The 26,409-nt window shown below is 42.2% G+C and overlaps 4 protein-coding genes and 1 pseudogene across 4 annotated transcripts; 2 read left to right on the top strand and 3 right to left on the bottom strand.

The window, feature by feature from the left end:
- Positions 1–1,033: 1,033 nt before the first annotated feature.
- LOC133898733 (calcium/calmodulin-regulated receptor-like kinase 1) lies at positions 1,034–5,766 on the top strand. Its single transcript, XM_062339419.1, has 8 exons — positions 1,034–1,248; positions 2,124–2,528; positions 3,527–3,680; positions 3,785–3,911; positions 4,378–4,463; positions 4,543–4,614; positions 4,837–5,040; positions 5,128–5,766. The coding sequence occupies exons 2-8, from the start codon at positions 2,206–2,208 to the stop codon at positions 5,443–5,445; spliced, it is 1,284 nt and encodes a 427-aa protein (XP_062195403.1). The 5' UTR covers positions 1,034–1,248; positions 2,124–2,205; the 3' UTR covers positions 5,446–5,766.
- An 825-nt stretch (positions 5,767–6,591) lies between these two features.
- Positions 6,592–7,935, bottom strand: LOC133898734 (protein VASCULATURE COMPLEXITY AND CONNECTIVITY-like). The gene is made up of 3 exons (XM_062339420.1): positions 7,797–7,935; positions 7,401–7,606; positions 6,592–7,125 (listed from the first exon to the last, which is right to left on the bottom strand). The coding sequence occupies exons 1-3, from the start codon at positions 7,896–7,898 to the stop codon at positions 6,939–6,941; spliced, it is 495 nt and encodes a 164-aa protein (XP_062195404.1). The 5' UTR covers positions 7,899–7,935; the 3' UTR covers positions 6,592–6,938.
- Positions 7,936–8,967: 1,032 nt separating this feature from the next.
- On the bottom strand, positions 8,968–11,063 carry LOC133898732 (pentatricopeptide repeat-containing protein At5g50390, chloroplastic-like; annotated as a pseudogene).
- Positions 11,064–11,739: 676 nt separating this feature from the next.
- LOC133899042 (transcription factor ILR3-like) lies at positions 11,740–14,743 on the top strand. Its single transcript, XM_062339943.1, has 5 exons — positions 11,740–11,990; positions 12,924–12,986; positions 13,084–13,161; positions 13,250–13,412; positions 14,162–14,743. Exons 1-5 carry the CDS (start codon positions 11,860–11,862, stop codon positions 14,453–14,455), a joined length of 729 nt encoding a protein of 242 aa, XP_062195927.1. The 5' UTR covers positions 11,740–11,859; the 3' UTR covers positions 14,456–14,743.
- A 97-nt stretch (positions 14,744–14,840) lies between these two features.
- LOC133899043 (chemocyanin-like) lies at positions 14,841–15,519 on the bottom strand. The gene has a single exon (XM_062339944.1). It carries the CDS (start codon positions 15,456–15,458, stop codon positions 14,865–14,867), a length of 594 nt encoding a protein of 197 aa, XP_062195928.1. The 5' UTR covers positions 15,459–15,519; the 3' UTR covers positions 14,841–14,864.
- Between the last annotated feature and the right edge of the window lie 10,890 nt (positions 15,520–26,409).

Raw genomic sequence — 26,409 nt, 5'->3', positions numbered from 1 at the left:
GATTGTTCATCCTTTGTTTTGATTTGTTCAAGCGGCTCTCTAGACCGCTTTAACCTATATGGCTTTCCTATGTGACTATGTCTTGTCTCACATTCGTGCTCGCTCTTTTCATCTTCGTCGAAAGACAACAACTAGGTTTTGAGAACGCTAGGGTGATATAACAAATGGCGGCACAAACAGGAGGAGGTGCGATGACGTATTGAACCCGATAAGTTAAGATTTTGTGTTGTTTCGATTGAATCATGTGTGATTTGTTTGGATTTGAAACATACAGTACAATTTAGAATAAGCGACTTGCGGTAGGTCCTTTGTTCAAGAGTGATTTATTAGTGCCACTCTTTTTTTTTCGCTATTTGAAACACCCTTAGAGTATTCATCCAACAGAATGGGACTCAAGGTGACGGTTGATTCCTCCAAACTCAGTACAGTAACATAGTCTAACAATCAATAACATATACGTAAGCCACACTGGATACCCTTGAGATATAGTAGAGCTACATGTTAGTCGATGTAGCTCGTTTAATGCTGCATTTGGCACTAGGGGATTTGGAAGCAGTAAAAATTATAGGTGTGAGACCCATAAAAATTGAGATAATTCCCTCTGTGGCAACAGACGTTAGAGAAATTCTGGATTTGCTAAAAAAAAAAATGATCCCTCATATGCTACCAAATCATTTTTTCTTTCATTTCATTTTCCCTGTATGCCACTTCCATCATCTTTTCGTTCATTGACAGTGATACACATGGAATGAAAAAATTAGATAGGTGCCCATGATTTTTTTCTAGGCAAATTAAGAATTTCTCTAATATTTGATGACATATAGGAAATTAAATTGTAAAATATTTTCCTCGGAACTATTTTTCCACCTATTGTTCTGAAATTTGCCTTGATACAAACAGGTCCCCTAGAGAGGACTCCTATGCATAATTTCGAGCTTAAGTACATTTACAGGACTACCCTCAATTCCTTTCTTCTCTCTCTTTTTTTGAACTCTCTTTTTCTCACTTACTTTTCCCTCTTGTTTGCTTTATTCTCAACAAGAAGTTGCACTCTCAAAAGTCGTCGTCGTCGTCTTTCTCTCGCCTCTCTCGAAACCCACGTGAACAGCCAGGGCTCCCTCGACCGTTTCCTCTCTCCAATCCGTCGGCGTCCCTGATCACGAGCCGCGGAATCGAGATCCGCGTCTCGCGCTGATCGCAACGAGCCCAGATTTGCCTAACCGTGGTCCCATCTCCCGCCGCATTTGGGTAATCCTATTCCTTCCTCGCACGCTTCTTGGATTCGGTTGTGATCTTTGGATTGGAATGCCTGGTTCTTTGTTCGTTCCGCTGGTTGATAAAAAATCTTCTCTTGGGTTTATACAGTTGTTCTGCTGGTTTCTGTGTTGCTATATTCGGGTTTCGGATTTGTTCCTTAAACTTTCGATTGTTTTTAGTGTCTCCGGATTTGTTTTACTCAATTTGTTGAGTTTTTATGGTGTTTTGGGTCAGAAGTGTTCTAGATTCGTCAGTGAAACGGGGCACTTCGCATTTTGTGTTGGTGGTTTTTAGTGTTCATGAAGAAAACCATAGGGGATCAGGTATGTAATTTGCAGTTTGTTTTTTGGAGCTCTGAAGAAAAGTTTCAATTTTTTTTTTGGGAGGGGGTATTATTAGTCGAAAACTACTGAAAAGAAAGCAATTTTGATTTGTGTATGTCGCCTTTAAAAAAGATGGGGATTTTGGTGTGCTCTTAAAGCCTGTTGACATTTCAGTGGTGTTAATGTCTAGGTAGTTCATCTAATTTTTTTTGTTTCACTTTCGTTTCGGACGATAAGGAAAGCGATGTTTCAATTTGCAAGTTTGTTCACCAACAGTATCCAACTCGTTCCTCTCCACTGTGATTTTGTATCTGATAAGTGCCATCACCGTGATTATCATTGTCAATGTGATATGAGTTGAGATGGCAAACTTTGACCAAATATTGTTTTAGCTTGCAAATGCATCATCACCTTCTGCATCCCTTTTCTTGGTTCATTTCCTTCCATTCATAATGTTGACCCAGACAACCATTGCATGTGGAGCCACATGTTCTCACAATTCAAGGCTTCTAACTTACTATTCTCCGTTGTACTTCTTGGCAGGATATATAGCTGTTGGCCTTCTTCCTCGTTGGAACTTCCATGAGGTGGATGCAACATCCCTAGTGCTAGGATCTGTGGCTCAATGGGGAGAATGAAAGGGGTTTCTGAGGGTCTGATCATCGGAATCACCGTTGGGGTGGTGATAGGTGTGCTGCTGGCTGTTGGGATACTGCTGTGCATGAGGTATCGGCGTTCCCAGGCGCAGATAAGGAGTAGTAGCTCAAGGAGGGCATCAATGGTCCCCATCCGTACCAATGGTGTCAATGCTGGTGCCATGCTCTCGGACTCGACTACAGGGCAGGAGTCTCCAAGGGAGTTTGAAGATCGTGGTACATCTATGTGGCCTGAAGGGCCTCGTAGGAAGAGTGCAATCTCAGCTTCTGGGATACCCAAATATGCATACAAGTAGGTTTCCCTGAATTCTTATGTATTATCATTGCTGCAACATTTGTAGTCGTTTGATTAACTGAAACATTTGATAATTGCTTCATGAAAGTTGGTTACCCTTCTTGAATTCCTATACATATCTGATCAGTACAACTTTAGGGATGTCTTACTTTGACATGTCAGAGTAGAGGTTTCCATCAGAATGTTTGGTATGGAGAAATTAGTAGAAGATGAGAATTTGCGAGATTTATCCCTAGTTAGATAGATGGAAAGAAACAGGAGTGAAGGATGGGAACATAGGTCACTATTCAAATAGGAATGCAATGATGTGATATGTCAAGTAGAACAGTCATTTGGATCTTACCGAGGTCAAATCCAATTTGGTTGAACTGCGTGCATGGAGGACATGTGCTTCTGTGTTGACCAAAGCATCCAACCACATGTGGATGTTTGGGTGAATCAAACTGCAGGTGGTAGGAACTAAAGTTGCAAGTTGAAACCTGGTGAAAAGTATCAGTTTTCCACCCAACGCAATAAGGTCAAAACCTCAGAAACAATTTTTACATGATAATATGACTTGATTCATTAGTTTTTGACTTTTTGGTATAATTTTTTTTTGTTTTCTAGAGTACGGTTTCAAAACTTACATTGTAATGTATTATTACAAGTTTTATTCCAAAGATAGAAAATATAATATAAATGCATAATATATTAATTTTTAGTGGGTTGATGCCCTGTCATGACACTTCCCTGAATCTGGCACCCACAATTCTCTTCCCCGTGGGGAAAATTGCCACTTCTAGGATAAAAGAATCAATAACATCCCTTAGTTTTATTGAGAATAGTATTATATCATTTCAACATTACTGCTACAATCTTCAGTTGCTGTTTCACATGTTGATGTATGATCAAGACAGAGTTACTTATACGTAACTGCGTACCACTCTCAGAATTCTTGTGGTCAATTTAGAATAGCACATACTCTTGCTGAAATCCACAATTTGTCTCATCTCTAGGGAACTACAGAAAGCTACCAGCAATTTCACAACATTATTAGGTCAGGGAGCCTTTGGCCCTGTTTACAAAGCTAGCATGTCTTCTGGTGAGACACTGGCTGTTAAAGTGCTTGCTAACAATTCAAAGCAAGGTGAAAAGGAGTTTCAGAATGAGGTAAGCTAAACATTTGTACACTTGCTGTACTGCTTGTGAGATTTGGATCTACACCTCACTAGAAACTCTGGCATGCTTAGTATTTGATCGATTCTTAACTTCAGGTCTTACTTCTTGGGAGGTTGCACCACAGGAATCTGGTGAATTTGGTTGGCTATTGTGCGGATAAAGGGCAACATATGTTATTGTATGCATACATGCCTAATGGGAGCCTTGCATCACACTTATATGGCATGTCTTCTCTTCATGTGATACCATGTTTCGCTCTCATGATAATAATTATTGTGACACATCTATGCTTGGTTGCTGGTAACCTTTGTGATATCACTAAAACTTGGACCATAATTCAGAAAGGGGATTTTTAAAAAAAATCTAAGGGGCAATTGGACTAATCTTCTGAGGAAAAGATAATAGGATTAGTGTGATGCTTTCCCTCTTGAACCTTAGTCCTTGGTTACCGATAAACATAACCAATGCCATTCCGGCTGCTTTTTTCAGATAAAACACCCATATGGTCTCATATAAATTAAGTCCATGGACACTACTTTAGTAAATGATCTTTAGTCTGCAAACCATATTCTTGAAGGCTATTCTTATCGATACATCTTATATAAAAGTTTGGACTAGGGCCAACATTTTACACGTAGAAGTATGTACAGTGTTTTTAACTTTCTGAATATTCTTTTTTGTGATTCAGGTGAAAATAGCGCACCACTGAAGTGGGATTTGAGAGTAAACATAGCTCTGGATGTTGCTAGGGGTTTGGAGTACTTACACGATGGGGTAGGCTTTTGTAATGTATAATTGGAAGCATGACACATGATGCCACGATATTCCCTGATCTGTTTTAAGTTTAGTGCAGGCTGTTCCTCCAGTAGTTCACCGCGACATCAAATCCCCCAACATTTTGCTGGATCAGTCCATGCATGCTAGGGTATGTTTAACATTCCTCTGATATTCAATCATTTAACGTTTCATGTTTAACTGCTTCTCGCCAGTTTTTGCTAATATCCCAAGTGGTTCTTTTTAAAAGAAAAGAAAAGAGGTTTCTTGAACCTAGGTTCACACACACATCAGATTTTCGTGCACACCACTGTTTCTGTTGCATTTTGTTTAAAAGTTTTGCTCTCAGACATAAATAACCTTGGCTGGCTAGGTTGCTGACTTTGGATTATCAAGAGAGGAAATGGTTACTCGAAATGGAGCCAACATACGAGGAACTTATGGATATCTTGATCCAGAGTATGTTTCCTCACGATCATTCACAAAGAAGAGTGATGTGTACAGCTACGGTGTTTTGCTATTTGAACTGATTGCTGGCAGAAACCCGCAACAGGGTCTAATGGAATATGTTGAGCTTGTAAGCCTTTCCCCTTAGTCTTCATAGGTTTTGGTTTCTGAGGACACTAACACTTGTAAATGCTGGCTACAATGCAATCTATGGCAGGCTACAATCAACGCTGATGGAAAAACTGGATGGGAGGAAATCGCAGACTCTCGATTAGAAGGCGCATTTGATGTGGAAGAGCTCAATGACATGGCTGCTGTTGCTTACAGATGCGTGAGCCGTGTGTCCCGGAAGCGCCCAGCGATGCGAGACGTCGTCCAGGCGCTGGCCTGTGTGTTGAAACATAGCCGCAGCAGGAAGCATCGCAGTGGGAGGCATCCACAGGCAAGGACAGACGATGAATCTATCGACTTGGAGGCGTCCGAGGTTCAGACAGAGGAATCAGTCGGCAGTGTCTCTGGTCTACCAGATGTCTGACGGAATTAACCAAATTTTCCACCATAGTTGTTCTTGGATTTCTTTTCTTGGTTTGTGCAATTCTTTTGTTTTGTTTATATGAAAAATACTACGGTCAAGGACGAAACTATTGGATAGGGAGACAGTTTTGAGCAGTAGGGGTGACTGGTGTGGAGTTACTGTCAATTGTAGTGTGTTGTATAGATCTGCATTGTAACTACTTGATAAATAGAAACCGATTGTAACCAATCTTTGGGGTTGCCCTCATCCGGAGATGAAGAGGTGCAACTGTAATTTACCTGGCAGTTTAGATTTGTTTAATTTAAATGTACAATTTGAATTTGACCGTCTCCCAACCAGATAACTCTCCATCAACTTGAATTCAGGTTTTTTCTTTCATATTTCTCTTCTCTACTATATAACTAGCTAAGTGCACATACGTTGTAATAGAAACATAAATATTAGATACGGTAACATTAAGTACAAACTCAAAGTATGGAGATATGGATGCGTTATAGGAGTACTGCTGAACGAGTTGGTTCTCACGTCACATATCCCTCTACTCTCTTTCTATCTAATAAAAATTCCTAAAATTTAAATAATTTATCTAATTTTATCATTCATCCTCGTCCTTCAGCCTCCCTGCTTAGTTACTGGTTACGGATATAAGAATTATTTTACTGATAAAAATAAATAAAAAAATTATATAATCTTCTTTTTTTTAGGATCCCATCTAAAATCAAACGTATCGCTCCCGACATATTCGTTCGATGACGTTCTCATAACATATCCACATTTTCATATATTGAGTTTATGTTTAATATTACTACATCTAATATTTATGTTTTCGTTATAATACACATATGCTTCGCTAGTATATTTAAATTCTCCGGAACCAGGATTTATTTTACCATTACCCGGGGGCCGCTGGAATTTGTAGCCTTGTCTGTAACAGAACAATGATGTTACCTTGAGATTAATGATTTATTTAATGAAGGAAATTCAGTAACTGACAGGTGGACCCAGGAATCAACTAAACGTTGGTGTTGCTGGGTAGTGACTGGTGAGTCCAGAAAACCGAAGAACTGCAGGGCTATGCGTAAAAACGAGACCTTCATTTTACGGCAGGTATCCAGTGCAAAATGGTCATGCGGCGTAAAGTTGTGCTGAGGTACCCATTAAGAATCGTTTTTTGTAAAAAGAGAAAAACTGGAGACAATGTTTAATATGTTCTATGATTTACTTTTTACAACTTTGAACATACAATATAAATTACTGTCGCAAGTGGATACACTCGTTATCACACTTGCAACAAGCAACGACCTAACAAACCAAACCACAGGCACATACATCTTTTCCTTTTTTTAACAAGACAGATCTGGATGCTTCTGCCAAAGCCGGATCACGAACAGAAAAAAAAAAACACGATGCAACGAAAATAAGGAAAGAATAGTGATGATCTCTAGGCCAAAAGCATGGCGTTGCGCGCACCGATGATCCTCGTCATCGCTAGGCTAAGCAGCCTCGTGCGCTGCCGCGGTGGCGGTGACATAGTAGGCGACGGTGATCCCGGCGTGGACGAAGCACATGATTCCTCCAAGGGCCAAGGTGTGGCCGTGCGTGAACCCGCATGACGTCTTGGACTTGGAGTTGGACATGGCACCAGCGAGCAGCAGCGAGAATCCGGCAATCAGGGCAATCCTGTTAAGTTGCAGGGCAACTGAATTTAGTAGTCATCACAAAATTTCATACTCAAGAAAGCTAGGTCAGTTCTATCATTTGTTCATTGTTCCGTAATCACAGTATGGTTTCCTTTCCTGATGTTGTGCTGGGATAACAAGGTCGTTTCTTGTGTGGTGTTTGCACATCTTAACCGTGGTTCTACCTAATCAAATAGAGTATCACTAAATATTCCATCTAGAGGAATGCTCCAACTTCTAGATCTGTCAAAGAATGTCATAGAAAAGCGAAGTTACCATGAGAGCACTATGGTAGTAGCTGCCAGTTTCCTGTTAATGGACGCCCGGATGAACTCCAGCTGAGAGCAGATGCAGGCACAGCCACCAAGAAAGTTGGCTATTGCATGGGCAACTACGAGGAGCACCGCAGCTGCGAGGCCGAGCTGGTATGCTTTGTAGACTGGTTTCTCGCATTGAATGAAGAGAATTGTCACTTTTTTAGTCTGCGGGAAGATAAAAAAACCAACAAGCGTCAGTCATAAATTATGATAGCAGGCACCCTTTTTAGTCTGCAACAAGATCAAAAACCAACGACCATGCATGAAGAAGTCAAAACATATAGTTTGCAGACATTTCGTTTTGAAAAGCCCTTCACAAAACCGGAAAGAGATTATCAATGTCCTGAAGGTTTACCTTGTTTTGAGCAGCCTGAGCCTGAATCCCTAGTATGCCAGCAGTGACATCAAGGGCTAAAACCACTATGCAGACCACAATAGCAGCTGCCATCTTAGCCATTGTAGCGTGCTCTGGGACTTCTATCAGCTGGGAGAAGTTTTTGAAGGAAGATCACCGGCTTAAAATGGAGGGAGTTGTGAGTTGCAGGTTTGCGACCATTTTTATTGCAAATCAGTGAATAAAGGGAATTATTCTCCAACCATGATGCAGTTACGAAGCGAGTAGAAACTAGCTGTCCAAAGATGTTCAAAGTGTTATGCTTTCCTTTGATCCTTTGTTACATCTGAGCTTTATTCCTTCCTTACAGGACACATGTAAAGATTGGCATCTCCAATGTGAAAGCCGGCCAACACATATTCAGGCTACTTTTAAAGATCTGCTTTTACACAAGGTTTGTAAAGCTAGTGGAAACGCAGGAAAAATTATTGATCTTGTTTTGCAGATCACAACTTTCTACTTAGCAGATCACAACATCCAGCTTTTCTACAGAGATAAGGCATACAGATGCTGCTTACCACACAAGCAAGATGTTATGCTGACAGTAAAATGAATAGATAAAAAGAAAGGGGGCAAATGGATCACATCAATACGAATACAGCTTGTAAATTACTATTTCAAATCCTTAAGAAACTAAACAACTCCAAACTTACCAAGCCTGCTGTCATCCACCGTCCACTGCCATAACACCTGCATTAACAGAGCAGCCAAAGCATCATGGTCGATCGAAGTGCTTTCACCTAATTAATCAAAGTTATTTCCAGTCCAGAGTTGGCTTCAGAATATCAAGAGTGATTAGCTGTCAGTAAAATATGTATTAGCTTAATAACTGCAGGATAAGAACTCCTGTTCATGCCTAAGCAAAGCATATTATATATATATATATATATATATATATATATATATATATATATATATATATATAACCAAATCAGATATTAAAAGTGAAATTTGCGGTTGAATAATATGATACAACTTTACATTTTTTTCATAATCCATAAAGTGAAAAAAAGAACACTGCTGCTGATTAATCTAATGAGCTTTGTTCAGTTTTATTGCCAGCAAACTACAGTTGATAGCATGCATTTAGACAAACCCAATATCAAACTATTATATAGTTCTACATACCCAATTACCAGTAGTCGCCACAAGAGCAGATCCCAAGTTTGAAGTGATGGAACCTGCTACCATCCCTTACAACAATTTCTCTCTTTGTAACTTTTGTCACAAACTTAATTACCTGGTGACAATCGTGGCACAAACAATGGCTTTGTGTGATTCTCAAGGGAGCATGTGGAGATGTGCTGATAAGGCCAAATGCAATTGCTAGTCTTTCACTATGGAAAACTTTCGAAGTCTATTGGTCACCAGGAAGAATATCAGGGAGCAACTCATTCTCCTCAGAAACATAACCAACTTCTTTTATTTCCTCCATTAATGTATGTAGCCTACTGTATATTTCAGCACTTTGTGGGTGGAAACTATCTTTAAAGAAAAGCCTGTGATCTTTTTTCTTGACTGTGACCCAGCTACAAGCATTACTAATATATGAACCCTTCCTCTTCAGTGCTTCAACCACCTTGCAGGCATCATTCTGCCTCCCAGAGTTAATATACAAGTTGAGGAGCACAATATAATTGTTCATCTTCTCCGGTTCCATCGCCAGTAGCTGCTCGGCAGCTAATCTGGTGAGATGCATGCTCTTATGGATCCTGCTAGCAGTGAGCAAGGCCCCCCACATGTTCGCAGTTGGGGTGAAAGGTGCTCTCCTTATCATTGAATAGGCTTCATAAAGTAGGCCTTCTCTACCAAAAAGCTCAATGACACATGCATAGTGCATAGCCCGTGGTTTCGTTCTTGAATGTTGAGTCATCAACTGGAAAATCCTCTTTCCTTTATCAACAAGACCAGCAAACCTACATGCATTCAGTACTGCTAGAAACGTCACATGGTTAGGTGCAATCCCTTCAGCTATTAGCTTCTCGAACATCTCGATCGCCTTATCCCCCATGCCATGGTAGCCATAGCCCGCTATCAGAGCGTTCCAAGAGATCGCGTTCCTGATAGGCATCCTCTCAAAGACATTCCTCGCATTGTCCATCCTTCCCCATTTGCAATACAAGCCCACAAGCGCCGTGTTCCTGACAACATCCAGTGGCAATCCTCTCTGTATCAGGCCAGCGTGGGCCTGCTTCGCGTGCTCCAGCAGCCCCAACCTAGCAAAGACCCCGAGCATCGTCGAGAACGTGAATTGATCCATATCGACACCACTCCCGCACATGTCATGGTACAGCTCCAACGCTTCCTCATTGCACCCGTGCAGCGCGTAAGCCGCCAGCATGGAGTTCCACGCCACGACGCTCCTGTGATGAGGCATCATCCCGTCGAACACCCACCTCGCCTCGTCGATGCGCCCGCACTTGCTGTACATGTCAAGCAGCGCGCATGACAGGCGCTGGTTACCGTCGTTGTCGCACGGCCCCATCTTGGCAACGCAGCAGTGCAGCTGCCGCCCAGGTCGCAACGACCCCGCCGCGGTGGCCGCACGGACGGCCACCACGAGCGCCCTTGGCCCCACGCCCACGCCTGCCTCCCCCCATAGCCGCGAAAACAGCGCCAGCGCGGCCCCGGTCGACGAGGCCGACCATCATGATCCCCCACGTGACCGCGGTGCGGGCCGGCATTCCCTCGAACACCTGCCGCGCCTCCGCGAGCATCCTGCACGCCAGGTACATACCCAGGACGCGGTTGTGCGCGTACACGTCCATCTCGAAGCCGGAGCTCTCCATGTGCCACGCGGTGGCGCCGGGCTCCCGCAGCGCGGAGGTGGCGGTGACGAGAGCGTGGTCCGTGGGCGCAGGCAGCGGGGCGAAGGGTGCGCACGCGCGGGCGAGGCGGAACAAGTGGAGGGCCTCGGCGTGGCGGCCCAAGGCGACATGCTGCTCGATGGTGGCGCAGAGGGCAGGGAGGCGGGCAGGGCTGGGCCTGGGGAGGGGTTTCTGGTGGGGCTGCGTCGGGAGGCGCGGGCGGGGCTTGAGGGGCTCCGAGGAAGAGGAGTAGGTGGAGGGAGCGGCGGTGGCGGAGGCCTTGGGGCGGTGGGTGGAGGAGAGGAGGCGGAGGTTGCAGAGAGGCGGCGCGAGCTGCTGCAACTCCATGGCGAGGTGGGATTTGCTGCGGGGGTTTTGCTCGGGTTTTGCCGATTGGTCTCAGGTTCACCATCAGCAGCCAGCCGAGGGATGAAGGTTTTTTTAAAATAATATTAATTTAATAAAAAATTATAAAAATATTGTTCATTCTTGAAAAATTACTAAAATAGTATATGTAAATGTTAAAAAAACTATCAGCAGACGAGATACCGATAGATACATATTGTCATCTGGATCTTTCATAGGTGATAGGCTACCGTTTTTATCGTGGTTGATAGGATGATAAGGTACATGTTGTGGGTGAGGTATTTATAGATCTAATTAATAGCGGGAAGAGTTCACAATGATTATTTATTTGATAGAGTTTTTTTCTGATTTTAAAAGTAATTTTTCAGAGTAAACTTTATGGATGAAATGATTATACAATGAAAGTAAATAAGAGAAAACTATTTTTTAAATTTTTATCATCTAGTTTATTTAAATCACTCTAAAAATCAAAAACTACAAATTACTTTAACAAAACTTTCACTAACTATACTTAAAAATTAGTGTAGAAACTCTCCCAAACTAATCCTTCCTCACATGGTGCGGTTGTCTTGGCTAGGAGCCTAGGAGGCCAGAGATTACAAATCGCAACAAAAAAATCTCCTCCAACCACGTCGCGCCACGTCACCCCAACAATCTCACCTTCCTCCCGCAGCCACACAGAAACCCAAAACAAATTGCCATCCCCGACGCAACACACGCATGGGCCCACCTGTCATCCGCACGTGCAACCCACTTCCTTCCCAACCTCCATCGCCGTCGAGAGGGACCAAAAGATCCAGGAACTAACAAAGAACGGGCAGAAAAGTCTCGCCTTTGCGACGCCGGCGGCGATGTCTCTCCCTCCGGCGGACGGCGGCGGCGGCGACGACTGGTTCCTCGACTGCGGCATCCTCGACGACCTCCCCGCGGCAGCCTGCGGGGCCTTCCTGTGGGAACCTTCCCCGTCCTCATCCAACCCCAGGTCACTCCCCCCCCCCGCCCCCCCCCCCCCCCCCCCCAAAAATCCGTGCTTCCAGATGCAGCTGCTTTATCCACCGTACAATTCTACTTCCGTTTCCGTCAATCTTGAGCGACCCATTTGATGATTTCATTTGCGTCGCGCGGCGTTTTGTTTCGCTGCGATGAATATTGTAGAGGATTTTATAAATTCCGGGCGCCTGGTCGTACAACCGGATGGATGGATTTTTATCGGGATTCGAGGGTTATATGGATAGATGATATATGTGCATCGAGTCGTAAAGGGGTCTTCTTTATCTGAATCTTGTACTGTATAATTCGTGCTACCAACGAGAACGCCGAGGTTGCTTCGGATGCTAGCGGAACAGATTGGTGAGCTTGCGCAGCAGGAATTGTTCTTTTGGTAGACGGAGTTGCTCCTGCGTTCCAGAGACCATGGCTGTGGAGGGTGGAATGGAGAACTTCATCTGTATAGATGATTCGTTGGTGTACAAGGACCATGGAGGTACTTGATGCCTTGATAGGAATTGGGGTACCTGTCATAACGTTAATAAGTATGCGATGCTTGGGGTTGTTATGGCCATGAATTGGGAAATCATGTTTGAGGGGATTTGAGTCAAATGTTGAACCCACGATGTTTCATGTATGTTTTTATATGAAATGACTGTAGCACAGGCCGTAGCAATTGTTATGTTTCAATTTCGTGTAAATTTGCATTGATGGCTGCTTTTGTTCCCCCCTTTTTTTTGCTTTAGTGAAAGCAGTGTACTGCATATGGGCAGGCCAGAGACAGATGCTTTACATGTAGCTTGTTTTCTGATTAATTTATGTGATGAATGATTTTCGGTTGTTTGGTTGCAGAAACTAGGTAGCAGCTGGGATTTTTTTTTTATGTAGAGTCAGAATTGCTAATCAATTTCCCCCCTTGTTTTGACAGTGTGGAAGTGGGCAGCCATGTAAACACCAATTATGTGTTCAAGGAGCCTGGCAGTAATAAACGGTCAGGCTGTTATTTCACTCCATAACTTAGAGTATGCATATTAGCTCATTGTGTCCAGTCATCAGTTCTGTAATTGTAAGTCTATTGCAAGTCGCAGTTTAAGGTCAGTATCCGGTGGTCGGCCAACATCGAAAGCTTGCAGGGAAAAAATGAGAAGGGACAAGCTGAACGACAGGTAAATCATAACCACAATTTTGCTGACACTAGACTGTGAAAGATGAATTGCCCTGTCGTTGACCTAAATGTTTTTTTATGATTGCTAGGTTTCTTGAATTGGGGTCTACTTTGGAACCGGGAAAGCCTGTAAAAGCTGACAAAGCTGCTATCCTAAGTGATGCTACTCGCGTGGTTATTCAGCTTCGTACGGAAGCACAGCAGCTGAAGGATACTAAGGACAGTCTTGAAGAAAAGATTAAAGAACTAAAGGTGATTTACCAAATGCTTATTTCTACAGTCAGAATACACTTCAAATTACTCATGGATCCATCGCATTTTTGGGGGAATGATATAATTTATCCTTTTTGGTGATTGGTGACCTACTATTAGGTCGACGTTCCCACAAGCTGTCCAGTGGAATTTTTGTGTTTGTCTATGACAATAAGATGTTTGTCTTAGGGTGGCGATGCTTTATGCTAGCCTATGATCTACATATGGATAGACTTTGACTGCTCTTGCTTAGCTCATCCAAGACATTTCTGGTTACCTGTTAGCATCATGGCCATAAAATTCTTTTCTCGGATGTGAATTATGGTCACAAACTACAAATCAGCAATTGGATTACCACAAACTGCATAGCTGGTTACCTATATGGTGATGCTGCATATTACCATGGAACGCATAGCATGCATTGCTCACAGAAGACATTCCATTTTTAACAATAGATGCAATTGAACTTTCGAGCTTTTCTACTACTTATAATTTTTTGAAATCACATGTCCACCGTATCACGCTGTCTTAGAATGCACTGCAAGTTTGCATATCACTGATTCATTGTTTGTATATTATACTGTGTAATATGGATCTCTTTTACTGCTTGGGCTCATTGCTGTCAAGTAATTGATTTCCTACACATGTGGAAAAGTTTTCTTGAGGATGCCAAAGTTGCTCCTTTCCTGATGACTTTTTTCTATGATCTGTAATGGGTGTTAAATGATCATTCTTTCTTTTAACTTCAGGCAGAGAAGGATGAGCTTCGTGAAGAGAAGCAGAAGCTAAAAGTAGAGAAGGAGAGCTTAGAGCACCAGATGAAGCTTATGACTTCAACTCCAACCTACATGCCTCATCCCACTCTGATGTCGGCACCCTTCCCGCAGGCGCCACTAGCACCCTTCCATGCCCAGGGGCAAGCTGCGGGGCAGAAGCTGATGATGCCCATTGTCGGTTACCCGGGATATCCAATGTGGCAGTTCATGCCACCTTCTGAAGTCGACACCTCAAAGGACAGCGAAGCATGCCCGCCTGTTGCATAATCGCTTTGATCTTTTGGTCGCACTCGCATTGTTTGAATTCATCGCAACCGAAGTCCCTAGTTGTTCCATCCATTGATGCGGCATAACTATTGTTCTTATGTGGTAGTTCGTTGATGACTGAGAAAGCTGACGCTTGTGGCGCCCTGTAGAGTCTATGTACTACCCCTTCAATGGCTGTACAATATTTTTTTTGTGGAGAAAAGAGGAATGTTCGTTCTTGTTCTCCATAGCAACAATGTCAAATTATGTGACATCTATATATCGTCAACAGCCTCCAAAGTTAAGTCATTTTTGTGATGTGATACAAGTTAGACATCTGGCATGAATCTTTGGAACAGAAACATGATTTGTAATACTAATACGATATTGCTATGTTGTTGTGGCATCTAGCATGAAAGAAACAATCCAGCTAGAACATGAGGCCAAGCAGCAGCAGCATGATGGCAAGTGCAGAGCTGACAGTGCCTGAAGACCCCGGCGCCGAGCCGTAGGAGATGACGCCGGGGGTGGTGATGATGGTCGTCGGCGAGTCGCCCAGGCAGAGGCCGCCGGGCGTGCCGTTCCACCCGGGCGACCCGTTCGTTGCCTCCGCTGACGGCGGCGATGGCGAGGGGCTGTTGCAGCCGGCCGGCACGACCCTAACCTGCAGCTTCATCCCGGCGTCGCAGTGGCCAGGCACGCCGCAGATGAAGTAGCGCCTCCCCACGGCGGCGAGCAGGACGGTGTTGCTGCCGGTCCGGGGCATGGAGACGGGGTTCGCCGAGCATGAGCGGTAGCCGGACCTGCTCACCTCCACCACGTCGTGCGCCGACGCCGGGTACTTGAACACGAGCTGGTCACCGGGGTGAAAGTCGATAGAGGAAGCCCAGGCGGTGAAGTTGGTCCGGATGTCCCACGAGCCCCCGGGCTCGCCGACGGTGTAGCTGGCGCCGGACGCCGTCCCAAACACCGCCGCAATGGCCGCGACGACGGCGAGCAGAGGTGCGTGTACCCTCACCATCATCCCTGGGCTAGCTGACTTCGGATCAACGACGAGATGATTAGCTAGTTGAGACGATCGATTCGATGGCCCATGAATTGTGCATGGAGTGTGTGTGTGTGTATATATATATATAGAGAGAGAAAGAGGAGCTGGCATGTTGGCATGTCTGACATGGTCTATTAGCTTAGCTTTTGCTTAAACGTGTGGCCAAATTAACCTAGTACTTAGTCAAGTTAATTAGCAGCAGGTGTGCGTGTATGATGCACCAGAGATGCATAAGAGGACCTAGTCCTGCCAACATGTATGGAACGCGTCTTTCTTTCAGCTACCACGTCGACGGCGGTGTCACTGGACTCAACAACTACGTTTAATTGGAGCACCAATGGCAACAATATGTGATGTAATTGCTATAGCTAGCTATCCTCAGGTCTTACGAGAAAGCATGCAGAACGTACGACAATATAATATTTCCGTGCATTCGTCATTTTTGGATCAAGATTGCCACTTGTTAAAGTGGAGGCTGCGGTTATACGCACTACCATCAGGGTTCAAGTTCTCTTCGGCTCGAATTAAGGCAGTCACCTCGAATTGATCTCCTCTTTCCAGTTTTCAGTGTAGCTGGCGCCGGACACGCCGCTGCCACCATCGAGACGGCAAGCGCCTCTAGATTTTTTTTTAGATAATGGAAAAGGCTCCAGCTTCTGCACACCTAAGGTGCATATAGCCTAATTCATTATTACATCAAATCAATATATCGTTGAAGTTCTGAATAGAGTAATAAGGAACACACTACATGATGCTTAAACTATCGATCACATAGTCTGTTATGAAATCATCACCTATTCTTGGCGAAGATCACCATAACCGCCACCTTCAAGGATCGGCACACATTGCATACATCTTCCATGACCTCCACTTTTTTAGTAAAAAACAATGACTTGGCCAGTAAGAACCTCTTAAGATCGCATGTATAAAAGAAATGTTTTTTGTCAAAAAAAAAAAAATCATTACAACATAGCCATATAACCTAGAAAAGCACAACTACACCCATAAAAATTTTCCTCCTGTGTTTATGTTCAACACCCACTAGCCAGTCACCCATCATGTGAGTAATATTTGTGGGCATGTTTATATCAAGAGTGATTTTGGATAATACGCCAAACCGATCTAGCAAAATGACAATAGAAAAATATGTATTGTATGCTTTTATTTTGATTACAAAAGTAACATTTTATACTCGATTACATTCTAATTGCGCTTAGCCATGTTATCTTTGGTTAGGATTTCCCCTCTTCTCAAGTACCATAGGAAAAATTTTATCTTCATAGAAAGTTTTAGTTGCCTTGAATCAACTATGAGAGGACGAGCTAGTTGAGAGATGATGGATTTGATGACAGCCACTATGCTAGAACAGTACATTAGTGACGGGTGATAATTATCATTAGTGATGTGTTTCATACTCGCCACTCCAAACAAATCACTAATGATGACCCATTAGTAACGAGTTTTGACCTGTCACTAATGACGGTCACCTGTGACGGGTCACAGTTCAGACCCGTCACTAGCGTGCATCTCTTTTTATGGCCTGAGCAGATCTGTTGTCCATCACTAATGATGATCATTAGTGATGGGTGCATTTATCATCCGTCACTAATGATCGAGTCCCAGTGACGGGTAGTAACAGTACCCCATCACTGGGACTCAGCTATTAATGACATGTGGTAAATACACCTGTCACTAATGAGTGAGTCATCAGTGACGCGTGAGATTACAACCCGTTACTGATGACTTTTTTAGTAATGTGTGATATTTTCACCCATCACTAATGCGCTCATGCCCTGAAGGGCTTTACTTGTTTCCTAGGTGCAACCAAGGATTCACATGGTCTTTGTTGGCTAACTTTTTATCGTCCACCTGTCATTTATCCCTTTTCCCCACGTACCCGCCTGTGATCAGGTTGTGATTCTACTTGTTCTTTGCCCAAAGCTACTTCTTTATTGAACTCTCTGTTTGGAACGACTCTGAGCTCTTCAACCCCACAAAAGCTTTCCAATCATCCCTTTTCATATATGAATACTTGCTGAAGAGCTACAACTCTTTTGTCATATACTCGTTCGCAAGGTTACTCTTGTGGCTTCTCCAAAGTTTGGCGATCATTTTCATAGCAACCCTGCAACCCTTCGCCTTCATGTTCTCCGAAAACTCTAGAAATGTATTGACGTCATCATTAAACATGGCGTTCTTTTGAGCCACAGTGAGATCATCGAACTTCGGAAGGGTTAATGGCACCCTCTCCATTAAGGCCTGCAAGCTTCTGCAACATCTGCAGAGCCTTCTTCTCTGTAAGCATGCCATCATCATCAATTTTTATGATGGTAATCTTGTCTGTCGGTCACTTTGTTTGTGCCCTTGGACTTCGTACTATTGCTCCACTGGGATCTGGTTGTGCAGACATCTGACTAGGAGTTTGTCATTTGTCAAAGGATCCCGATAAAGACTCGTTGGCAGTCATCTAATAGATACAAATATGCAGATACAATTATATAGTCATTTTATATGAATTTATGAAAATATGATGTATATATTATCTAAAATGAAGTATCCTAGCTGATTCTAATAGGCAAAGATTAGTCCCAATCCCATTTGAGGATATATGACCTGAGTAGGTTTCCATACTTTTGTATGTTTTTAAAGAAAATTTCGGCATCACCTCCCTACTGTTCTCTATATACATGTCTTGACAACGAGCCGAGAGGGTGTGTATCTAAAGAACAACAGGGAGATACTACTGAAATTCTCTCTAGAACCATACAAGAGAACATAAACCTAATACTCATGTCACATATCCTCAAACTGTTTAAAGTTCATGGACAATTCGGGAGCATCTTCTTATAAATATGACGAGTTACCAAGTTATATATATAATCATACACTCCCGAATAGGAGACATTGGTTACACAACCTGGGTTCATCTTTAGGATTTTCTTACAAATTTAGTTTTAGCCATCATCAATTTATTGTGCAATATGCATACATATAAACAAGAATAAAATAGAATATGGAAGAGACAGCAAGGTAAAACTCACATTAGGAAATAACAACATATGGAACAATGGAACATATGTGAAATAATAGCATATGGAAAAACAGAACTGCAAGTGTAATTGATCAATGTGCTCTCAGTCATATATGAGCAATTGGCCCCAAGATATATTTCAATGTTGCTCCCTAACTGCTAGGTTCTAATACATCACTAGTTGGACTCAATATAACAGATAATTAATCAACATATTAGATCAGATCAAGTAGTGACCATGACATTACTTGATATCTACATAGGAAGCATCATTGAGCAATTTAATAGATCAAGTACAATTCCAGAATGAACCTATCATCAGTGACCATTTTAATAGATCAAGTCCAATTTCAGTATGAACCTAGCATCATCAAGCAGCATGAACCTTAGGAATCGGAGGGGAGGAGGAGTCGGAGGGGGAGCCGGGAGGCCTACCTCGACAGACGAGGATGATGGCGGTGCAGATCACGGTAGCACAGGCTCCTCAACATCGTGGTGGTAGTCCTCAGTGACAACTGTGGTGGACGAGGGCGCAGAGTACGACAACGCGGGCTCCTTAGCATCGGGGTGCTTGTTAGGGAGGAGGTGACGTGGCGATGGTTGGGGCTCTAGGGTCGACGGAGGGGAGCCAAACGGCGAAGTCGCGCGTCGAACGACGAGGAGGAGGGGCGGTTATGGAGGAGGAGGCATCATGACTTAGGGAATGTTGGGACTAGGGTTCTGGCACCCTTTTATATAGGAAAGTCATTAGTGGTAGGTTGTAGCTTCAACCCATCACTAATGACCTTTACATTAGTGACAGCGGAAACAATACACACGTTACTAATGAGTTTATCACCAGTCACTTATGAGACCATGACTCAGATCTAGATATGACATGTGGACCTGATAAAATTTTTGAACATCAGATGATCCGCTAATGACAAGAAAGAACACCAGACTAAAGTCCAGGAGGATGTGAAAAAGAGCCGATTTGAAGATATGAGTGCCGGATGATCCGGTGATTGCCACTTTGGGAAGAACACTGAGATATGCATGCTGGATAATCCAATGATGAGAAAACTAAACTCGCTGGACGATGAAGTCATTAGTGACATGTTATAGAGATGACCCGTCACTAATGACTGGTATCACTTGTCACTAATGACTGGTCTGGACGCGTGGTCTAAAAGTGTGGTATGGACGTGTGGTCTGGTCGTGTGATCAGGACGTGTGGTCTGGACGTGTGGTTGGGAGGTGTGGCCAGGGCGCGTGTGGTTTGAAAGTCAGTAGTGACGGGTTATATTTATGACATGTCACTGACATGAAGTTATTAGCGACAGGTCATAGAGATAACCCGTCACTAATGACTTTTTCGAGGGATTTTGGTATATTTTCTTTTAAAAATGGAATTTTTTTCCTTATGATTTAATTATTTTCTAAATGAATTTATTTATTATTGCAAAATTACTATTGTGCACTATTTAATTCATGAAAATTCATCAAAATTCTGCAAAATTCCTGAAAATTCATAAAATCCTATCAAAGTTTGTCTAACTTCATAGATTCAAACTTAGGGGGTCAATCAACATGAAATTCAAACTTAATTGAATATTACAAATATTACAAATTTAAGGTTACATTGATTCATGCATCATTTGGCATGTACTGGTCAGTTTCGTGCTTTCTTGACATAGATCACTTTGTTGTGGTCGGAACACAGGTATGAGATCTTCTTATTCTGTGCAACATGTGGCATGATTTTAGTAGTAAAATGGGGGATTTTATCAAATTGATTATACTCGTCCTCATCAACCACATTTTCAACTCTGATGATCCATCTTTTCCCAACAAGAATCACATGAAGTTTCTTATTTGTCATGTCAGTCATATAAAACATATGGGAAACTTGTTTAGTGAGTATGTAAGGTCCGTCCTTATATCCGATAAATTTGAGATTAACACTAGTGAATCCATACTTTCCTTTCATAACACCCTTTATCTTGTGTACCGAACGGCACCGAAGTAGGGGTACCTTGAATCCCTAGTAATCCAGTTCCCAAATCTCCTCTATCTGACTATAATATGTGCTCTTGTACATGTTGTTATCATAAGCATCCATACGGACACCATTGTTCTGGTATGTACTTTTCTGATCTTGGACAACCATGTAAAATATGTAATTGTTTATATCGTATCCATGATATGTTGTACTTATGTATATAGGGTCCGGTGCTAGTTTTCTGATCAAATCACTTGTAGGAGTACTCGATTGATTGATTCAATCTCAAAATAAAGTGTTGAACCTTTGTATATGTTGCTTCGCAAGCTAAGCTTCGGTCCGGCCTGGATTCTCTTGAAGAAGCAACTACTTGTACTCGTCGATATATGGGACCACTTCGCTTATTTGTTGCAACATGAGGAAATGAGCTTGATCGTATGCCTTTGGCTCAGGAGTAATTGCATGTTTCCCCAAATTGAGTTATCTAGGTCTGTGTAATTAACACACCAGTCCACTACATCCTCTATAAAGTAACCCTGCGCGATGCAACCCTCAAGCAAAGCTCAAGTACTTACGTACGACATGAGAACGTCCATGAATCTCTCATATGGATATATCTGATACAGGAACACGGGGGTAAGGAAATAAACCTCCTTCATAAGATGAGCTATAAGATGGACCATAGTATCGAAAATGGATGGTAGGAAATACATCTCAAGAAGACATAGAGTCTCGAAGTGTCATTTTTCTATCTTGGCTAGCACTTTTAGATCGAGTACCTTTTGACCAATTGCATTGAAAAAAAAAGCTCATGATAGCCTCTTAAATACTAATTGGCAACATGTTTCTAATTCCAACCACAATCATCTGTTTCAACATCACATGGCAATCATGCTTTATGCCGCCAACAAATTTAAGGTCTTTCACCAAAACAAGTCTTCTAATATTGGACGAGTAACCAGATGGAACTTTTACATAGTGCAAGAAATCGCAAAATTCTTTTTTCTCCTTCTTTGATAGGGTGATACAAGATGGGGGTAGGAATTTTCTCCTTCTTTGATAGGGTGATGTAAGATAGAGATAGGCAAAGTCGATACTTATCTCTTCACTAAAAGAGTTTATATTGATTTATTTATATGCCAAATATATATCGATGACATAATATTTGACTCTACTAATCAAAAGTTTTGTAAAGATTTTAGTAGGATTATGACCAAGAGGTTTAAGATGTCAATAATAGGTATGAAGTTCTTCCTACAATTTCAAATCAAGCAACTCAAGTAAAGGATATTCATATGTCAAACTAAGTATATCAAGGATATGATTAAGAAGATTGACATGGACAATGCCAAGCCTACCAAAACTCCCATGCAAGCAAATGGATATCTCGACCTCAACGAAGAAGGCAAGACCGTGGATCAAAAGGTATATCGCTCCATGATTGGATCCCTACTTTACCTTTGTGCATCTAGGCCCGATATAATGCTTAGTGTGTGCATGCGTGCAAGATTTCAAGCCGTCCTAAAAGAGTATCATTTGATGGCCATTAAGAGAATTCTTATATATTTGGCTCATACCTCTAACCTTGGCTTATGGTATCATAAATGTTTCATCTTTGATTTAATTGGCTATTCGAATTCTGATTATGCTGGTTGCACAGTGGATAGGAAGAGTACATCAAAAACTTGCCAATTATTAGGTAGGTTCTTGGTCTATTAGTCCTCAAAGAAATAAAACTCCGTAGCCATATCCACAGCCGAGGTCGAGTATGTTGCAGTGGGTGCTTATTATGCTCAACTACTTTGGATGAGGCAAACTTTGAGAGACTGACTACAACATGACCAAAGTTACACTTTTGTACGACAACGAAAGTGCCATCAAGCTAGCCAACAACCCCGTCCAACACTCAAGAACTAGACATATTGGCATACGATATCACTTCTCCAAAGACCACTCAATCAAAAGGGGCATCGATATTCTCCATGTGAAAATCAAAAAACAACTAGCCTATATTCTCACCAAGCTACTAGACGAGCAAATATTTTGTGAGTTGAGAAGTGAGCTAAATATCCAAGACTCTAGTAACATAGTTTGATATGTTGCATAAAATTGATTGCTCTAGTCTAATAGCTTTGGTAGGTAGAAGTTTGCGAAAATCTTTTTAGAGGTGTTTTTCAAAAGATTTGATTCTTTGATCTTACGATCATGTTTTGCTACTTATGATCATTGTTATGTATTGTTGTTTGTTAGCTGATCACAAGTGGTAAAACTTCTTATATGTCTAACTATCTAATCTCTCAAGATCAAAATCGATCTCAAGATCCAACACCTTCAAAATCTTATCTATCATCCTCCAAAACCCAGAGGTTCTAGCCTCAGTCTGGAAGTTCTGGATTTTAGAAGTTACTAGTCTCTATTTAGCCCTGTCAGGTTAACACAAGCTGGATTTCATCGTCAAGATCTCAAGTTCTTTGCCCAAGTCATCCCTCCCTAGGTCGGTAACTTCAGGCTAACCTCCGATTGGACTCCAGGTTCATCAATTGATCTTCAAGGTATCTTTCAAAACTAATCTTCCCGATCTCTCAATGTAGAGCCTTAGAGTCGATTTGTTTTGGTGGATTAGTTCCTTATCTATCATAGAGTCTTGTTTTATAAGGGTTTGTGATTTCTTTGGTTAAATCTTTTAAATCCCTAATTCTTACCCATGCTCGAGCAATCTGGAAGTTCCATATTAAACCCGAAAGTTATGGATTGTCCAGCAACTTAAACCTAGATCATGTTCTTTAAATCCAATTCTTGCTCGATCAATTCCCTATCTCAAACATATCCTCCATATCATTCTCAAGGAAGTTAGAGATGGTGAGTGAAAGGTTTGATGGTTCAACTTTCCAAAGGAGGACAAAAGCATGACAAGATCCTCAAGCTGAAGCACCACGTGACCAACCATCGTAGTTGCTGGATTCAGAGGAAGGTGGCAGTGGCCATGTGAAGTTTGGCGCCCGCAAGGTCGCTCGGAAAGTACCGACATCACGGTCAAGCAGCATTCGCATTGAAGAGATAACCCAAACAATTAATACAGCTTGTGGTAGTGCTTTACCACCTAGGAGAGGAAGGGGTGCAAACAGAGGGGAAGAGAAGGGAGTGGCTTCCGGCTCTAGAGGGCAAGATAAAATTGAGGAAGAAGAAGAACATTTTGGGTAGCAAGGTCGTACTTTCATAGTAAGGGGTGCAAATAAAGGGGAAGAGAAGGGAGTGGCTTCCGGCTCTAGAGGGCAAGATAAAATTGAGGAAGAAGAAGAACATTTTGGGTAGCAAGGCCGTACTTTCATAGTAGCTTTAAAATTGTGCCCTGTTTTTAAGTCAGCAAATCAAAATGAGCATGGTAGAAAGACATTTGATTATAAAGGCAAGTTGGGGCTTTGCAAGAAAGAGAGAGAAAAGTGCATCTAGGCCCCCTGTGTGGGTTTTTGATAATTGACGACAAGCGATCAAAGAACTAATGAAGTTTAATGAGTTTATGAACATGTATTAGTCTCATGGAGAAGTTAAAAGACGCTATGGACCCTAAAAAAGAATAGAGAAGCGGCATGTCGCTACTCAATAGATTTAAATTTATTTTATTTTTTGAAATTAAGTATATGTATGTCGTACTATCGAGAGGGATGCACATAGATTGACTTGAAGATATCTCAGTGCGCAAAGCACCTATTTATACTAATTATGAGAGACACAAGACACCCCACGTACACCAGAATTTGCTATCAAGTTATGTGTATCCGAAAGTTCTAGGTGCAATCCAGAACGTCCAGGTTGCCGTAACCTCCAAATGGGGCTCCGGGCTGGGGTGCTCAGTTTGTTTTTTCTAATCAACCTGAAAGTTCTAGATGGGTCTGGAACCTCTGGATTCTGGTGACTTTCACCAGACCCTCCGAATGGAGTTCCAGGTTGGGGTCCTCAGTTGCTAAGGCCTCGTGCTAAGCCAGAAGTTCTAGGTTCTACCCGGAAGCTCTAGGTTATGCCATAATACTCTGTAACGGTCATATTTTGAGGCTTGGGTGTAAATAGCCCCTCACCCCTTTCACTCACTGAAAGCCAACCAAACTTGATATAAAAGCATTGAAAGCCCTTTAGAACTCTCCCAACTCACCTAAGCTTCAATTGTTGGAAGGATTTGAGAGTAGAGTGAGGGATTGCAAGTGTGAGATCTAGTGAGCACCTAAGCTTATTGTGTGCCGCAAGAAAGTTTGTGAATGCCCTCCTTGCCTCCAAGGGAAAAGGACATTGTGTAAGCTTTAAGCTCGATCTTCGTGGTCGCACGGTGAGGGAAAGGGTTAAAAAAGATCCAGCTCTTTGTGAGCTCATCAATGGAGATGTAGGATCCTTGGATCCGAACTTCGGTAAACAAATCACTTGTCTTCAATGCTTACATGTGTTATTCTTGTGTTCGCTCTTATTCGTGTTGACTTTTGGAGAATTTGTCCCGATCTACTTGTTGGAGAGTTTATTGATGCATGTGCTTTTTGAAAAAGGCTTGGAAACATCATCTGTGCTAACACTTGGATTCAAGTAGATTTGCTTAAGTTTAGTATAATTCCAATTTCGATCTATGTGACCGGAATATCCGGGTTGAGCTTGAAACTTCTGGATAAGGCCGGAAGTTCCGAATTGAATCCGGAGGTTCTAGATTCTATTTAATCTGCTGCAAAGTTTTAATTTTTTTTCAGGAACATCTATTCACCCTCCTTCTAGGCGACATCTCGATCCTTCAAGTCTCGCACTAGTTTCTGGAATTTGGCAAAGTCACCATCACTATGCTCGTCATGCCCCTTAGCATCACGCGTCATTTGGTCCACATTCTCCACCAAATTGATGTAGTCATCATTGAATCCTAATATGTCTGTATCCCTAAGATAATCATTCATATCACCGATTGGCGGGAGTTCTTGATCCATACTGTCGTCCGGAAGGACATGATCCATTTCCCCGTTCTTAAGGTCTTCCTTGCTGTGTTTGTTCCAAATGTGATATCTCTCTTTGAATCCACGCTTTAACAAGTAAGGATACACATTGTCAGGTTTTAGGAACTTCTTCTCATTCTTGCAATCATAGCACACCACATTGTTGTTTTATTCATATCCGCCACCGCGACACTCATGAAAGACTTCACCCCGCTCATGTACTCGTTACAAGTACAACAATCAAGATACATCCAACTTTGATCAAACATCTACAAATTGAAAAAATATTCATTGTTAATAGAAACGACATGGTAGCTAGAATAAGTATAAAAATTGTAACTCAATTTAACTAAATTAAGTGTGTACGTGTGTTCTAGTGAGATTCATACCAACAATTAACATGCAGCGAAGGATCCTAGCTAATTTTTACATAGGCAAATATACGTCCTAATCCCATTCGAGGATATATGGTCCGAGTAGGTTTCTATGCTCTTGTACGGTTCTAGAGAAAATTTTGACAACACCTCCTTACTGTTCTCCAAATACACATCTCGATAACGAGCCAAGAGGTTGTGCATTCGGAGAACAACAGGGAGATGGTACTAAAATTCTCTCTATAATCATACAAGAGCACATAAACCTACTACTCGGGCCACATATCCTCGAACTGTCCAAATTTTATGGACAATTCGAGAGCATCTTCTTATAAATATGACAAGTTACCAAGTCATATTTATAATCAAGCACTTCCAAACATGAGACGTAGGTTACGCATGTACACTAATTCACTTTTATGAATACAATTAACATAATTGCACTATATACATATCAAGATTTAGGAAAAGAAGAAATTGTAAACACCAACTCAAACCCTAGAATCTAGCAAATTGAAGTAAGAGGAGGAGGAAAGGGAATACAAACCTTCAAAGGCCAAAGGGGACAATCCACATGTGTCAA

The sequence above is a fragment of the Phragmites australis genome, chromosome 18 (genome assembly GCF_958298935.1).
Source record: "Phragmites australis chromosome 18, lpPhrAust1.1, whole genome shotgun sequence".
Taxonomy (NCBI): domain Eukaryota; kingdom Viridiplantae; phylum Streptophyta; class Magnoliopsida; order Poales; family Poaceae; genus Phragmites; species Phragmites australis.
Note: the sequence above shows the minus strand (reverse complement) of the source record. Positions and strands in the feature narration are given on the sequence as shown.

Excerpts from the sequence above, each read along its gene's own strand:
- LOC133898733 (XM_062339419.1), top strand. The coding sequence starts at position 2,206 with ATGGGGAGAATGAAAGGGGTTTCTGAGGGTCTGATCATCGGAATCACC. Across the intron at positions 2,529-3,526 it reads ATACCCAAATATGCATACAA|GGAACTACAGAAAGCTACCA; the intron begins GTAGGTTTCCCT and ends TCTCATCTCTAG. Across the intron at positions 3,681-3,784 it reads AAAAGGAGTTTCAGAATGAG|GTCTTACTTCTTGGGAGGTT; the intron begins GTAAGCTAAACA and ends TCTTAACTTCAG.
- LOC133898734 (XM_062339420.1), bottom strand. The coding sequence starts at position 7,898 with ATGGCTAAGATGGCAGCTGCTATTGTGGTCTGCATAGTGGTTTTAGCC. Across the intron at positions 7,607-7,796 it reads CTCAGGCTGCTCAAAACAAG|ACTAAAAAAGTGACAATTCT; the intron begins GTAAACCTTCAG and ends ATCTTCCCGCAG. Across the intron at positions 7,126-7,400 it reads ACTACCATAGTGCTCTCATG|GATTGCCCTGATTGCCGGAT; the intron begins GTAACTTCGCTT and ends GCAACTTAACAG.
- LOC133899042 (XM_062339943.1), top strand. The coding sequence starts at position 11,860 with ATGTCTCTCCCTCCGGCGGACGGCGGCGGCGGCGACGACTGGTTCCTC. Across the intron at positions 12,987-13,083 it reads GAGCCTGGCAGTAATAAACG|TTTAAGGTCAGTATCCGGTG; the intron begins GTCAGGCTGTTA and ends TGCAAGTCGCAG. Across the intron at positions 13,413-14,161 it reads AAAAGATTAAAGAACTAAAG|GCAGAGAAGGATGAGCTTCG; the intron begins GTGATTTACCAA and ends TTTTAACTTCAG.
- LOC133899043 (XM_062339944.1), bottom strand. The coding sequence starts at position 15,458 with ATGATGGTGAGGGTACACGCACCTCTGCTCGCCGTCGTCGCGGCCATT.